Source organism: Pogona vitticeps, chromosome 2, assembly GCF_051106095.1.
Source record: "Pogona vitticeps strain Pit_001003342236 chromosome 2, PviZW2.1, whole genome shotgun sequence".
Lineage (NCBI taxonomy): Eukaryota > Metazoa > Chordata > Lepidosauria > Squamata > Agamidae > Pogona > Pogona vitticeps.
The window spans coordinates 219,882,350-219,899,250 of NC_135784.1; the positions used below are offsets into that span (position 1 = coordinate 219,882,350).

The window sequence follows — 16,901 nt, forward strand, 5'->3', positions numbered from 1 at the left end:
CTTGCCTTTACATTTTCCCAACATCAGGGTCTTTTCCAGGGAGTCTTCTCTTCTCATGAGATGGCCAAAGTATTGGAGCCTCAGCTTCAGGATCTGTCCTTCCAGTGAGCACTCAGGGTTGATTTCTTTCAAAATGGATAGATTTGTTCTCCTTGCAGTCCAGGGGACTCTCAAGAGTCTCCTCCAGCACCACAATTCAAAAGCATCAATTCTTCAGCTCTCACATCCATACATTGCTACTGGAAAAACCATAGCTTTGACTATGCAGCAAGGTGATGTCTCTGTTTTTAAGATGCTATCTAGGTTTTTCATCACATTCCTCCCAAGAAGCAGACGTCTTAATTTCATGGCTGCTGTCACCATCTGCAGTGATCATGGAGCCCAAGAAAGTAAAATCTAATGGTTGTTGTGGGTTTTTTGGGCTCTTTGGCCGTGTTCTGAAGGTTGTTCTTCCTAACGTTTCGCCAGTCTCTGTGGCTGGCATCTTCAGAGGACAGCACTCTGTGCTCTGGTATAGTTGGCTTTGGGAGTGCAGTATTTAAAACTGTGAGATAGGCTTTGTCTTTGTCTGTAGATGGGTGATTAGTGTGTATTGTTGTGGGTGTATTGTTGTGCTAAGGAGAAGAGATTATCTATTCCTGTGGTTGATGGGTGTCATTAGCTGGTCTTTTGTGTGTAGTGATCCCCTGTCCTTGTGGCTTTGACCTTTTGCACGCTGTATTTTTGAGAGGTGGGAGCCAAGTTTTGTTGAGCTTCACACTTTCCTGTTTTTTGTTGAAGTTTTGCTGGTGCTTGTGGATTTCAATGGCTTCCCTGTGCAGTCTGATGTAATGATTGCTGGTGTTGTCCAGTATTTCAGTATTTTGGAATAGAATTTCATGTCCAGTTTGTTCAGGGCATGTTAAGCTACTGCAGATTTTAATGGTTGTTTTAGTCTGCAGTGTCTCTCATATTCTTTGATTCTGGTGTGGATGCTTCATTTTGTGGTTCCAATATATACCTGGCTCCATCTGTCACTGCCTCCATCTCTTGCCCTTCTATTTGCGAGGAAGTGATGGGACCAGTGGTCATGATCTTAGGGTTTTTTTTTATGTTGAGCTTCAGTCCATTTTTTGTGCTCTCCACTTTCACCCTCATCAAGAGGTTCTTTAACTCCTCCTCACTTTCTGCCATCAGTGTGGTATCATCTGCATATCTGAGGCTGTTGATCATGTTTCTGGCAATCTTAATTCCATCTTGGGATTCATCAAGTCCTGCCTTTTGCATGATGTATTGTGCATTTAAGTTAAATAAGCAGGGAGACAATATACAGCCTTGTCGTATTCCTTTCCCAGTTTTGAACCAATCAGTTGTTCCATATCCAGTTCTAACTGTTGCTTCCTGTCCCACATATAGGTTTCTCAGGAGATAGATAAGGTGGTCAGGCACTCCCATTTCTTTAAGAACTTGTCATAATTTGCTGTGGTCCACACAATCAAAGGCTTTTGCATAGTCAATGAAGCAGAAATAGTTTTTCTTAACTCTCTGGCTTTCTCCATAATCCAGCACATGTTAGCAATTTGGTCTCTAGGTCCTCTGCCCCTTCGAAATCCAGCTTGTACTTCTGGGAGTTCTCAGTCCACATACTGTTGAAGCCTACCTTGTAGGATTTTGAGCATAACCTTGCTAGTGTGTGAAATGAGTGCACTTATACGATAGTTGGATCATTCTTTGGCACTGCCCTTCTTTGGGATTGGGATGTAGACTGGTCTTTTCCAATCCTCTGGCCACTGCTGAGTTTTCCAAATTTGCTGGCATATTGAGTGTAGTATCTTAACAGCGCCGTCTTTTAAGATTTTGAATAGTTCAACTGGAATACCATCACCTCCACTGGCGTTGTTAGCCATGCTTTCTAAGGCCCACTTGACTTCACTCACCAGGATGTCTGGCTCAAGGTCGGCAACCACACTATCTGGGTTGTCTGGGGCATCCATATCTTTCTGGTATAATTCCTCTTTGTATTCTTGCCACCTCTTCTTGATGTCTTCTGCTTCTGTGAGGTCCCTCCCATTTTTATCCTTTATCATGTCCATCTTTGCACAAAATGTTCCTTTAATAACTCCAATTTTCTTGAACAGATCTCTGTTTTTTTCCTTTTCTGTTATTTTCCTCTATTTCTTTGCATTGTTCATTTAAGAAGGCCGTCTTGTCTCTCCTTGTTATTCTTTGGAAGTCTGCATTCAATTTTCTGTAACTTTCCTTATCTCCCTTGCATTTTGCTTCCCTTCTCTTCTCTATTTCTAAGGCCTCGTTGGACAGCCACTTTGCTTTCTTGCATTTCCTTTTCTTTGGGATGGTTTTTGTTGCTGCCTCCTATACAATGTTACGAGCATGTCCCCCAAATCGAGTTCCTTAAATCTGTTCTTCACTTCCACTGTGTATTCATAAGGGTTTTGGTTTCGACTATACCTGACTAGCCCAGTGGTTTTTCCTACTTTCTTCATTTAAGCTTGAATTTTGCTATGAGAAGCTGATGATCAGAGCCACAATCAGCTCCAGGTCTTGTTTTTGCTGACTGTATAGGTATTCTCCATCTTTGGCTGCAGATAATATAATCAATCTGATTACGGTATGATTTCCATGGTGATTTCCATGTATAGAGTCGCCTCTTGTGTTGTTGGAAAAGAGTGTGATGTCCAGCTTCTTCTCTTGACAAAACTCTATTAGCCTTTGCCCTGCTTCGTTTTGAACTCCAAGGCCAAACTTTCCTGCTGTTCTTTTTATCTCTTGACTCTCTACTTTAGCATTCCAATCCCCTATAATGAGAAGAACATCTTTCTTTGGTGTCAGTTCTAGGAGGTGTTGTAAGTTTTCATAGAATTAGTCAATTTCAGTCTCTTCAGCATTGGTGGTTGGTGCATAAACTTGGATTACTGTGATAAGTGAAAGGTCTGCCTTGGATTCGTATTGAAAACATTCTATGATTTTTGAGATTAAATCTTCGTACAGCTTTTCCCACTATTTGTTTGACTATCAGGGCTATTCCACTTCTTCTACGGGATTCTTGCCCACAATAGTAGATATGATAATTGTCTAAATTGAATTTGCCCATTCCCGTTCATTTTAGTTCACTGAATGAATTGTGCTAAAATAAATAAAATTGATTTTAAAAAATCTTATTGGTGCTGGCAAGGTGGAAATTGGATGTTAGGTGTATGAAAAATACTTATTAAGATCTCCTGTTTCTATGACCAGAGGCATAGAAACAGGAGATGTTACACAGAAGGTGTAACACAGAAGGTTGTTTGGATGGAAATGTTCTGGAGGAAGATAGTTGATTAATAATGTCAAGAAATTCTTTCAGAACTGTTTTAAGAACATTCCTGCCATTCCCCTCAGAGTTATTTATAACTTGTGAAAAAAGTGTACAGTATATTCAGGGACATTGTTTTAGGTTCCATCCTTCAGGGTTGAAGGATAGAATTCAAAATTATTCAAGGTCAGCTCTTAATCCATTCTGGGTGACATTATGAAATGGATTATTGTGCAGCATTGATCAGGATTAATTTTGTCTGCTTGAAGTAATTGATTAAGAGAGCCAGACATTCAGTTAATGTAGATTGCACTGCTGCTTTTATAATAAAAATAACAATCTTAGAACTGCAGAGCTGGAAGGGACCCAGTGGATCATCAAGTCCAGCCCCTGTCAATGAGGCACAGTTGGGGAAATTGAATGCTGGCTCTGCAGCCAGATGCCTAAACCACCGAGTTATCCAGCAGTTCCTAAGAATATCTCTCTCAGAATATCTCTCTCTTAATACAGTTGTTGAACACTACTGTAAAGTACTGGGAGCTGAGGACATTAGGATGAGGTGGGGACAAGGGCATAAAATGTGGGAAGGTAGATACCAAAACAAGACCTATCTTTTTAAAATGAGAAACTACAAATCTGGGACACGAGCATGACAAAACATAGATTATTGATCCAAAATATATTGAATATGCTCTGAAAAAGATGAAGCAGAGTATCCTTCTTGTATGTCGTTAACAAATAGAGTTATGTGTTTATCAGGCATACAACTATAGATAAATTCTTGTACAGGGAAATCTCAAACAGCATGTTGTTTTTATTCATGCCTTATGCAGCAATGTCCTTACAACAGCACACTAGCAATTGCACTTATGTGCAGCAGGGTCATCCAATAGCAGCTTTGTTGTACAAATAGTTGGGCAAGAGGTTGTGCAGACTATTTTACAACCAATTCTTCAAGCAGCAATTTGTGCCAAGTCTTGTACAGCCATTTGTACTATGGTCTAATTCAGCATAGCTGCTCTAGGGGGGGTTTCTCTTCACTTGCATGATATCGGATGTATGCCATAGATGTAATACAAGTTAATTAGTTTGCAGTTTGGGCCGGTATGTGTTAGAACTTATGAGAAGACGACTGTTTTGGTGCTGCATCCAAATATTATGCCGTGCTGCACAGGCCTGGAAGTAAAGTGACAGCGATTAATTCATGTGTTCACTTTTTCCATTTTCTGTCTTGTAGTCATCAAAGAAGTTTTTCCCCTTCACATTCTTTGGATCAATCTCTTGGATAGCAGCATTTTCTTATCTAATGGTCTGGTGGGCCCATCAGGTAAGTTAGTGATAGGTTGTCCTCTTGTCTTTTTGTGTTCATTCATTTCAGCGTCAGCAATTCACTGTACTTCATGCAGACAGTATGGCTTATCTACACAGCTGGGCTGGAGCAGGCTAAACAGGATTGCTCAGAGGTCTGTTTTGCCATTTGGTGCAATCCTTGCATCCATAGGGACATCAAGCAACCCTATTTGGTCCACAGCAGTCTGCTGTCAATTTGCCACTGTTGTGAAATGGCTTAAGAAGAGAGCTAGTTCAGGATATTGGCAAATTAATCACTTCCTCAGCTCTGGGGGGCTGAGAAATTGAAAAAAATATAAGTGTGTAGTAGAGCAGTGAATATGTATTGTGTCACTTTAAAAACAGCATTAGACATGTGTATTACAAGTTAGGTATACCTACTTAATGCACATACCTAACTTGGCTGGCTTCATGATATTGGCAAATTAAAAGAGTTAGGCTTCCTTCAGTTTATTTCCAACGATCACACATGTGGACCAAAATGAAGTGATTCTACCCACACCAAAAAAGTAGAAGCCACTGACAGGGGCCTATGGAAGTGGGCTGGTTTGCTCCAGCAATTACGGGTCCAAAATGCTACAGCAGGGCTGGACAAGGATCACATAACACCTCCTGCCCCCATTACAGCAACTCCACTGCCAGTCTGGTTCCAGACACAATTCAAAGTGCTGATTCTAACCTCTAAAGCCCTACATGGCTTGAGTCCCAGGTATCTCAAGGACTGTGTCCCCCACTATGAGCCTACCCAGGTGTTAAGACCATTAGGAGAGGCCTTTTTCTCAGTCTCACCAATCTTCACAGGTATGTTTGGTGGGGACCTGGGAGAGGGCCTTCTCTGCCGCTCAACCAAATCGTGACGATTTAATTTGTTTTATTTGTTTTCAACAGGAATAGGATTTGGGGATAGAGGGATGGGGGAGTGGACATGGGTAGGGGAAGGGTAACATTCCAGAGAGTGTGAGGATAGTATTACAGCCACTTATATAATTCTACTAGAATAAAAAATAACAAAAAATAACAATTTAACAGGTTTTACCAGAATTACTGTAGTTGCTAATCTCTTCATTTCCTGATTGGACCTTCAGATTTTTCTTTTATCTATGCCTTCCAGTCCATGTTTCAGGTCCAACTATAAAATCATTCCAAATTTTTGCATCCTTTTTAAGATAACCGTGTTTCTGTTTTCTTCCAATATTTCCCATATTATAGCTACAGTAATACCATGTATTATCAAATGTTTCATTTCTTTATCTACAATCTCAGACATAATACTCAATTAACATCATTCCAGTTTAACTGATGTCTCACAAAATATAATTTTCCCCCAACATTTCAATATATACTAACATATAAGATACATAATATATAATATATACTAACCTGCAATAATCTTCACTAATTTTCTGCTTCCCTACCTGTCCACCCAATATGGCTAAAATTACCCTTTCCAACACTTATTAAAAAATATTTCATTAAGCGATTCCTGATTTTCATATTATAAGTTTTGAAGACAGATACTGTCCAATTTTAATTTCTATATTTGATCGTGAATTCTTTTACATCTGATGTTACTCTGTTATTTTCATATGAGTTACTTGGAGGCTCATTTTATCCATCTTTTGTTATTAAGGTTTTTTTCCTCTTCTTAAATCCTCTTTTTTCCATGGTGTGCTTTCCTTTGGTGCTTTCCATTTGGTTTTCTAGCTGAAATTCTGAACTTCCTTCTGAGTTTGGTCCTAATGATCCACTTGATTGCTCCCCTTCCTGTTTCTCATCTGTCTTTTTCTCTTTTTTCCTACCCAGCCATTTCCCCCTTTTTTCATAAAGTGTTGTGCCTTCATTGTTGAGGTAACAGAATATATCTGCAACTGGAATTGGATAGAGACACCTTCAGATATCAGCCACTTAGATGTAATTGAATTTTTTCTCAGGAAATATATCAGCTCTGCCTGTTGTCTCCTTTTCTGTCTTATTTGCCACAGAATATGTTTCAAAATCTTCATTTCTTTTCCTTTTATAGTGGATCCTTTATCTTGCATATTTCTTAGAACTTTTTTCGAAATACCATTCTTGTGATTTAACATGAATTTCTCTGTGGAGTTTGTTATTCCTGGTGTATGCTGTATTAATTCTTTGAGCTGTATCTATATTTTGCGCTACTTCTTCTTGTCGCATCTCCATAAGTGGGGCTAAAAAGTTAGTTACCAGTTGCACTGTGTCTTCACCTTTTTCTTCTGGAAGATTCTGGAATCCAAGTATAAGGTTGACTCTCACCATTTGTATCTTTAGCAGGTTGGTTTCATCTTGTTCTCTTTCATATGAATCACTACCAGCTCTGCATTCGTAATCTCCATTTTTTTCTCTTTTTTTAGGTTTCTTGTATTTTGGCTATTTCTTTTTTAATTTTCTATAATTTGGTGTTTGATATCAGTCATTTGCAACCCTAAATCTCTAATTTGTTCAGATAGCTGAGCCATTCCTCCTTGTATCTGCTGTAATCCCATGGATAACGTATTGTGAATGTTCTGTTGACAATCCTTAAGTGTCTCTCGCCCCAGTAACTTCAGATTTTGTTCCTGCGCAGATGAGCCTCTCGGGGCCTTTTTCTTTCCTCCTTTCACTGTTATGTTCCAATTTATTTATTTTTTTATGATTAATCTTCTAAATTTGCTATCTGGTTTCTTTCCCAGCGGGTGTAGCTGCTGCCCCACCTTTCATTCAAACAGTACTATTTACCTAGCCCATCCAAAACATAGGTCAGCTCCTCTCTCTCTCTCTCTCTCTCTCTCTCTCTCTCTCTCTCTCATCAAAATGTTCTCACAGCCACCAGTCAAAACAACGAGTGTTTAAGATAACAAACAATGCCTTGAGACAAGTAACATTAGCAGTTCAATCTTTCTTTCCAGCCTCAGTAATTAGGGGAAGGTCCTCCAATCAAAGCTGTTCTGAGCTACAGGAGGGAGGGCTGCCTCTACCATGGTGCCAAAGGAAACAGAAGTGCCTCCAAACCGGTGATGTTACAAAATCTAAGACTCTTCTTAAGTTCCAAAGTTCTATTTTCTGATTCTAGTTTCCTCCATCAGCATTGTAATTAGACAGTTGATGATTAAAATAGTTCGCAGGAGCGAGTCTTTGCCTTTGATTAAAACAGTTCATTCACCAAGTAACCTTCTCCCCTCCTCCCTCTTTTTCTTTCTTCTCCTTTTCCCAATCAAGGCTGAGGGATGGGAGGGGAGGCTTGCTTCTACTGCAGCTCGAAATGTTGCAGGATCTAATCCACTTCCATTAACTCGTTAAGCCCAGCTTTCTTCTGTGTCATTATTTTAGGTCCATAAAGGTTTCTTTATACAAAACACATATCTTGACTTACTTAGAGTCCTGCTCAGGATATTTTCCAAAATCCTTCTGTACTCTTCCCCTCCTTGCAAGGGGTGTTCCCAGCTCTTTACACAACATAGCCTCCACCTCAGTCTGTGCACTCAGAAAGACTTCAGGGGGAGAAAAACAGCTTCTGCCAACTTCTCTCCCCTTTCTGTCACCTCTGCTGTTTCAGACACAGCTTTTCCTAGCAGACCATCCTTTGCCTCTACATTGGGGGCCTTGAAACTGAGGGGTCAGTTTCAGGAGCTCTCCCAAAACTTGACCGGTCTTGCCACAACAAAACTCCACCTCCCCCGCTCACCCAAACTCTGGAAACCAGGCTGGCCCCATCTTTGCTGTCCTTCCAGAAGCAAATGGTGACCTTTCTCTTCTGACAGGCTTTCCCTTAAGTGATTGACTTTCTTGGAGGAATTTTTTAATGAAGCCTTTTTGCTTTGAATTTGATTTTAGTGATGATTTTGTTTACCATTTTTAATGTGGTATTTGCTTGATTCTTTTTAGTATTTGTATACTTAATGTTTTTAGGTTTTAAATATTCTCTTTTAAGTATGTAAGCCACCATGGATCCTTTTTAAGGAGAAAAGTAAGGTAAAAATCCATAAGGTTTTTATAAATCCCAAGTCCCAGGCCACTTAGGGCTTCACATTTTAAAACTGCTATTCAAAAATGTATTTGAATCAGTATAGAAAAGCTGACAAAAGCCCTAAGACCTCAGGTGGGATAATACGGTCAGATTATTTTAGAAGCAGTTTTCTTTAGTATTGGCAGTGAAGAGAGTCAAAAGGAGAAATAAGCCAGTAAAATGCAAGTGATTTCACTGATGTAGGGGAAATTGTACTAACAGTGTTGCAGTTATATGAGCCTAAATCTACTTGCTAGTCACAGCTATAGTAAACTCATTGAATGCGTGGGATCTGTATGACTTACATGTAGCAGTTGATTCATTGGGTTTGGTCTAGGTGGGACTAGCAGTTGACTGTAGGCCATGGCAATAACTGGTCCTCAACAGAGCTGTGGCTATCTGTCTGAAGTGCTCACACACTGCAGAAATTGAAACTTTACAGTGGATGATGGATTGCAGGGGCAAGACACCAGCACTTTCCCCATCATTAGCAAGATCATCATCATCACTGTCTTAGACTGCAGAGGTGGAAGGGATGAGCACGTTATGCAACATGAATATAAATATGACCCACTGTCTTTATTTTCAGAATGCATACAAGTCACAGTGGACATCACTTTACCACACAAACATGCTCTCTTAGTGTAAGAGTGAAAAAATGCAATACAGTTCAACAAAATTTTAAAAAAAGACATGAAAACAATGCAATCAAACATTAAAGCAGTGCAAAGCACAGAAGTAAAATCAACAACAAAACCACACAATTGAGGGACATCCAAACATTATACATTGTTTTTTGAAATCATCTTAATTAAACAGTAGGAGGGGCCATTTCATCCTCCACTGAATCCCCCAAGAGCAAAAGGAAACTCTGGATGGATATTCCAAGCCCCATCCCAGTCAGGTTAGCTCCTTTCTGCATGTGTTTTGCAAACATGTATGCCTTGTGCTTCTTTTGATTTGTTCATATTTAGGTTGGAGAAACCATTGGCATCAGTGAAGAAATCATGGGCTTGACCATCTTGGCTGCTGGCACATCTATCCCTGACCTAATTACCAGTGTTATAGTAGCACGGAAAGGGCTGGGGGACATGGCAGTGTCCAGCTCTGTAGGAAGTAACATATTTGACATTACCGTGGGGTAAGTAGAACCTTTTTTAAAAAAAAATGTACTGAGCTTTCAGCAAGGCACTGAATAAAACTTTGCTATGCCAGTTAAAATTATTTTTGCTTGTGTTTTCAAAAATATCCAAAAATACAAAATCTCAGGGGGAGATCAGACAGAAGGCAATGTGTATCTGACCACCTATGGACCAAACCTGATTCACAGGAAACTATAGGAAACTCACCTATAGTAGCAACAGAAAGATCAAACTAGCCTGGGATATGCCAAAAAGCTCATAAAAGAGTCTGGAAACACTATTTTTCTGAACTACAACTCCAAGAATCTTGCAGCTAGTATGGTGAAAGACAATCCAAACAGCAAGGAGCCATAACCCGGTGACAGAGCACATGCTCACAGCAGATCCTACACTCAAGTTCTGCACATTTCCATATAGAGCTGGAAAAACTCCTTCCTGAAATCCTAGAGTGCTGCAGCCAGTCGGGGGGGGGGGATTATTAGACTCAATGGGCCAAGGGATGTGGCCAATTTACATTTTGGACCACTTTTGGCTTGGTCAGGATTTATCTGTTTTCTAGCAACTACTGGAGATGCAGGCAATCACAAACTGGCTTGACCCTTTTTTCATAGCTATCTACATCTTTTTGGGTCACTGACCGAGGCTACTTTTTTAAAAAAAGCATAATTAGATTGCTCCATTTGAGTTTGAGCATTCATGATCACCACTATTGAACCAAAACAGCTGGTGGGTGCCTCATGTCACTCGGGTGGCAAGCCAATTCCCACTAATTTCCCCCCAAAATATATTAATATATATATATTAATTCCAGTTTTCTCCCACTCTCCCAGAGAGAGGGAGACAAGAGAGGACACAGAGGGAGACAAGACAGAATGTGAGAGGAAGACTTTTTAACGTATTTTTTCTTAGAATCCAGCACTATATCACTTTGACAAGATGGGCCAAGAACTATACTAATTATAAGCAGCTTCCTGTGTTCTAAGAAATGAAATCCAACAAACTATTTTTCCCAAACAGCTTGGCTCCTGCCTCACCGTATATCAGACCCTTTGACTCACTGAGTCAAAAAACAGTGTACAGTGCCATCAGGAAGCCTAGGCCTCCCATCAGTTCACACCAGTCTCCAGGATCCTTTTTGGAGGTTGATGGGAGAGGGAGGCAGATAAGCCGGTACCTTAAAGAACTCCCTGAGAAATAGATCAGCTATGCTAAGGGAGGAGAGCAAATAGAAGAATGCTCTGAATAATATGCAAATATGCAAACTGCTGCAACAGCTGATTCTTTTTCCCTTTGATTAACTGGCCAACAGATGACTTATGAACTGCTTGCGGTCTACAAGGCTTTTACATCAACCTTAGTCAAGGCATAGTTTCACTGGGGGGAGGGTGTTTCTTCTCTCTTGGGATTCTCGAGAGATGCATAGTAATTATGATATCTTTATGTTGTATCATTTTAGCTATTAGCTTTAGTACCACTGATAATTTTAGTTTTGTAACAAAATGCATTTCCACTTCTGATGACCTGACCATTGTCTGGAACAGACTGACCCTCTTTCCAAAGTTTATGCAGAATCTGGCTGTCCTGGTAGTAGATTTTAACCTTCGGTCTCCCTACTGTTGCCCTGCCATCTTCTGGAAGTAAAAGCATCAGATTAGCCATGCTTCCTTCTTGTTCCTACTACAATAAAGAGGTTCACACCACCAATTTATATAAGGGATGTTTCACTATGTTTCACTACCCAATATTCCGAGTTGGCACACAGTTTTCAAGACATGCCATTTTTCAGTCTTAAGATCACTTTTCTGAGTATTCCCAATGGCTTCTTTTCCCAACAGCCTCCCTCTCCCATGGCTCCTTTTTGCGGCAGTCAACAACCTTGCTCCAGTGGCAGTGAGCAGCAACGGGCTGTTCTGCGCGATTGTCCTCCTGTTTATCATGCTGCTCTTTGTCATCCTTTCCATTGCGGCCTGCAAGTGGAGGATGAACAAACTCCTGGGCTTCACCATGTTTGGGCTCTACTTTGTTTTCCTGGTTGTCAGCGTCCTTCTCGAAGACAGGGTCATTGTTTGTCCCGTGTCCATCTAGTAAGGATGCTGTTTCCTCACAGCAAGCTGAGAACTAAGAACCTCTCGTGCAACCTGAGATAAGCAGCGTCTTTCGTCCCCTTTAATTTGAAACAGTGGAAAAAAGAGGGGCTGAAGGCAGAAGTGGACAGGCTCAGCTGTTACATGTAATGCTGATGAAAAATGACCAGGTGTGGAAAGGGAGGCTGGCTGCTTCGGAATTTGCTGCTGGCAGTGTTCTTCTGCTTATCCACAGGAGGTATTGTGCATGTGTTGTTTAATAATGTTCGGCTCATTATAAATGCTACACATAGGACCTGCTTCTACATTCCTCTCTCTCTCTCTCTCTCTCTCTCTCTCTCTCTCCATGTACATATTAAGATACTCATGCCATTCATTAGCCACCCAGAGTAGACTTTGGTCTAGATGGGCGGGGTATAAATTTGATAAATAAATAAATAAAATAAATTCAAAGAGAGAGCAATATCTATAAATATACAGAACAATGTTACTCTCTATGCTTTCGGAGACACAGCTCTATGGTTTGGGTGTTTCTCTGTTCATGGACACTGGTGGAAGGGGTCTTCTAGTGCCATTAGCATGAACAGCATGACAAACCTTGGAAAATTAGTCTTCTAACTGTGGATAAACTGGTATTCAGAAGCACCTGGCACCCCATGTGAGCTCTCATGCTTTCAGGTATGATAAATGAACAGAGTACAACACAGTGTATCAGTGCCCCAGAATATGAGAAAAACAAATGAAGTAGTAAAAACCTATGGGGTCCAGTGGTGTTTTTCAAACTACCTGCAATTCAGGTGCTCCCATATCCTGTATTTTCACAGTGTAGATCTGCTCAGGATGCATGCACATGGGTGCATGATGACAAGTGATTCTGTGCCTATGTGAAAGAACTGTTAGAGATCAGATACCTCCCAGAGAGGTTTCATTCTACCTTGTGTATCTATTGTCAAGAGGGAAGCAGTTTGAACATTCAGCATCTTGTTGGTGAGGAGTAATCAAGGGATGTCCATGCACCTGTGACCCAGCTACATAGTCCAATAAAGGTACTGCTTGACTTGTACTAGCTTCCTATAAAATTCTCTGCATTTTGACTCATCTACATTGCCCTATATAGAACGGCCATAACTTAGAAGCACATCCAATATACAGTACTTACAGGTAAAACCCACACTAAAGGTTCAAAGTCTCTTATGCCATCATCTTGGGATCTGTGCAGAAAGTACAGCTACTGTGTTAATAAACTCTTTTTACTCATGCAGCAATGCTATAAGGATATTAAGTCATTTCAATAGTATTTCCATTAGTGCATTCACCTTACATATGACAGAGGCTGGAGTAGCTTTTGTGTAGCTTTTGAAATAGTATATAAGAAGCACAACATGAACAGGATATGAGAAGAAGTGGGCATGTTCTGTACAGTAGTTCCTTTTCTGGATTGCAGCATTGAAAAGCTTCAGAGATGTGTATTTTCCTTGTCCACAAAATCTTTGGGAAGGTAGAACATTTCAGTAAAAGGGGTTATTTGGAATTAAAAGCGAGACCCAAGCAAAGACCTCCTGCAATTGAAATGTTAAAAGTAGAACTCATTGGCTGAAGGACAAAGATGCAGTGAAAGGGGTATCTCCAGTATCAAAGGAAAATCCTCAGAAGAAGTTTTGTATTTGGTACGATTCAGCATCTAATTTAACAGCTGAAAACAACAAACTGTCTTTCTTTGACAATAAGCAGTACTTGTATTTTCTATCTGATTAAATAGGCAATGCTATTTCTCTGAATGACTTATTACAAATGTTCTTAATGTATTGTCAGCCTTGCACAATGAAAATTTGATACCTCAGATTGTATAATGGAAAGTTTGGTGAATTTTATGAATGGCTCTGACATTGTTGCAGAGTTTTCTTCTTTGCTTCATGCTTGCACTTTTATTCTATACAATATGCATTAAATGTTGTGTGTATGTCTGTGCTGCACAGACATATTATAGAATAGCAGCCTTAAATACTATCCATGTTACTAAAGCAATGTCCATGTTAAAATAAATGGGTGAGAATGAGGATATGTACACCCAAAGTGTTGGAGGTTTTGTCGTTAAGGTTCTGAAGCAGTAACCCCCACATGCCACATGACCAACCACTCTTGAAATCCACATAAATTGTCATAAAGACATGGGAAGGCAGGTTTGAAGGACAGGAATCCAAAAACTGTTCTGGGTGCATCCATGTTCTTGTGTATGCCTGAAGCTCCTGTTTGAACCTTGACACTGATGTCTTTTGTTCACACTCATAAAGATTCTGAAGACAAACTAAGCTTCTGCCAAGCAACATATTTCTAAATAATTAGAGTTTCTCTTGCATCTCATTTAGGTAACAAAGGTTGTTCAGACAAATGGATGTATTAGAAAACTTGAAAACTGAAATACAATAATTTGGGCTACAACTTTACATATACTTTTCAGGAGAAAATCCCACTGAGCATGGTGGGATTTACACAGATTCTTCTTTAGAATATTTGTGGAAGGCAGTTGCAAAACCCAACCCTTCTTCATAGCTAGAAAACCTCCTATGGAACAACTGAATTCAATTGATTTATACACTGGTTTTCAGTGGTCTCCTCTTTTGATCCTCAGGAGTTTTATGTCTTGAAAAAAAGTACTGACATCGTTCAGGGAATTTTATCTTTTAGTTCAGGGAAGCACATTATGCATTGAATGGATGAGTGGATTTAGCTGACAATGTATGAAAAATGGCTTTTATCCGATAGCTGTGGTCACCTTTGCTACAAATCCATTCTTGCAACAGAATGTGGGAAATGTATGTATATTCTGTGGGAAGAAACTGCAACACGTATAGATCAAAATTAACGTAAGTAAAATTGCAGAGGCTTTAAAGACAAGACAATGATTAAGGGTTTGGGATGCACGTCATCAAAGGAAAGGCTCAGGGAACAAGGCAGGCGTTTAGTCCTGACTGAGAAATAGACTCCTTTTACAAAAACACCATTTGGGGAGACAACTGTGCAGGAAGTGCTGAGGTGGGTGGTACTGCAGAAAGGAACACTGGCATTTGGAAGGGGACAGAGAACCTTTGTGAGAACAAATCAAGTAAATTGCTGGAGCTTCCATTCGACAGAGGTGTGTCTCATTAACTGGCACTGCTTGGTTTCCATGGCTTCCACATTCCTAGCCATTTCAGATTTTAAATAGCACTACTAAGCTACCAGAAGCTTATAGCAAAAGAATGGGCTAGTTCTTTAGCAGCAGCATAGGAAATGCAGGCACACACAGTGTTCTGATCCCCATTGCCCACTAAGGCAGACCTGGACAAAGTGCGGCCCACAGGTCACATATGGCCCACAAGCTGCTCCTCTCTGGCCCGCCCGTCGCCGCTCCTTTTCAGCCTGCCCGTCGCCACTGAGTGAGCCAGAGCTCTGGCTCCGGTCACCCAGCACGGCAGGAAGCAAAACTCGTGAGATCCAATGCTGGGACCTCGCAAGTTTTCACTGTTACTCTTGAGCAGCAGACTGCAGAGCCTGCGGCTCAAGAGGCCAGAAGCGATCATTGCGCAGGTGACTTGATGATGCATCACGTCATCCGGACCGGGATAGAAGACAATTGGAAAGGAAGGCCTCGGGGGAACAGAGGACAGGTGAGTTAGTTCAGTGTCGGGGTGGTTTTTTTTTCCTCCCCCACCGCGGTGAACAAATTGCAACGCTCACATAGTTAACTCCCTAAAAAGTTAACTCCCTAAAATTTTTAGGGAGTTAACTATGTCAGCCTTGTAGTTCGTTCACCGCAGGGCCTCGCCCAATGGGGGCCTATTACTAACCACAAATTGGGGGCCTATTACTAACCACCTAATGGGGGCCTATTTTTAAGTAAAGTTGGTTCGACCCCCGAACACAGTTCAGATTTTTTATGTGGCCCCCTATAGAAATTAATTGCCCACCCCTGCACTAAGGGCTGCCAAACGAAAAAGGCTTTAAAGATAAAAGACATAGTTGGAAGAATTGCTACAATCAGGGTGTAGATCTCACAGTTTCTAAACCTCTGTTTCCTACCTGTTTCTCTTGTGTTAGTAAAGCACAGTGCTCTTGCTCCTGGCCTACAGGACGGTATCTCATAATCCTTTCTTCTTATCTTCTTCCTGCAATTTTCATTCAACATTGGGAATTGTTTCCTTACATTTAAAGCAAAGTGTGCTGTTTATATACCACCCCATACCTCTTAAAGCATTCACTGGGTGGCTTTCAATTTAATTATTCAGACTACTCATTGCTTCCCCCCTCCCCAATAAGCTGGGTACTCGATTTGTTGACCTTGAAAGGATAGAAGGCTGAGTGAACCTTGAGCCAGCTACCTGGAATTGAATGGAGGTTGTAAGCAGAGTTTTGGAGGCAATATTGAAGTTTAACCACTGCACCAACACAGCTACTTTCAAGTTTCTGCCTACCTGCCCCATTTAGCCACCTTGTCTCTTAACCAGTTTTCCTACTGCTGTTGACCCACAGGGACATTTTGTTACCTGAGGAACAGCAAAAACCAATGCCCTTCTAGTCTCCCAACTCAAGATGCATAGCACCCTGCGTCAGCCAGGTTATTTTGGTGCATGAGGCAAAAGATTCCATAAGCAATCACTTGGAGTAAAAATACAATAGTTAGAAAGTAAATAACAAAACCTTTGCTGCTGTTCCATGATTTCCAAAATCTGCTACCTGAGGAAGCTGCCTCATTCTGTCTAATTATAGGGCCAGCCCTGCTCTCTGTTTTCCTACAACGTGGACATTCTCCTAAAGAAGAATCAGGGTCTCCTACTTTCCTGGGTTTTTTTTTTTTTTTTTTTTTTTTTTTTAGTTTCCTCTATGAATTACCCATTCTTCTCACTTTCATGACACCATGCTCTTCTTCTCCAGCATCTTATGCTTTTTTCAAGGTCATCTTTTTCAAGGTCATCCATTTACTATCTACACTTCTTTCAGCTTCTCCTGGGGTTTCTTCTCCGTCCTCATCCTTGTGCCCAGGTAACTTTTAA

At 40.7% G+C, this 16,901-nt stretch overlaps 1 protein-coding gene across 1 annotated transcript in view; it reads left to right on the plus strand.

The window, feature by feature from the left end:
• The window catches only part of SLC24A2 (solute carrier family 24 member 2), a 135,473-nt gene extending 121,535 nt beyond the window's left edge, over nucleotides 1-13,938 (plus strand). The window contains 3 exon segments of the mRNA XM_072988874.2: nucleotides 4,530-4,619; nucleotides 9,620-9,786; nucleotides 11,623-13,938. Coding sequence (XP_072844975.1) covers nucleotides 4,530-4,619; nucleotides 9,620-9,786; nucleotides 11,623-11,872 — 507 coding nt within the window. The 3' untranslated portion in view covers nucleotides 11,873-13,938.
• The last annotated feature ends 2,963 nt before the right edge of the window (nucleotides 13,939-16,901 follow it).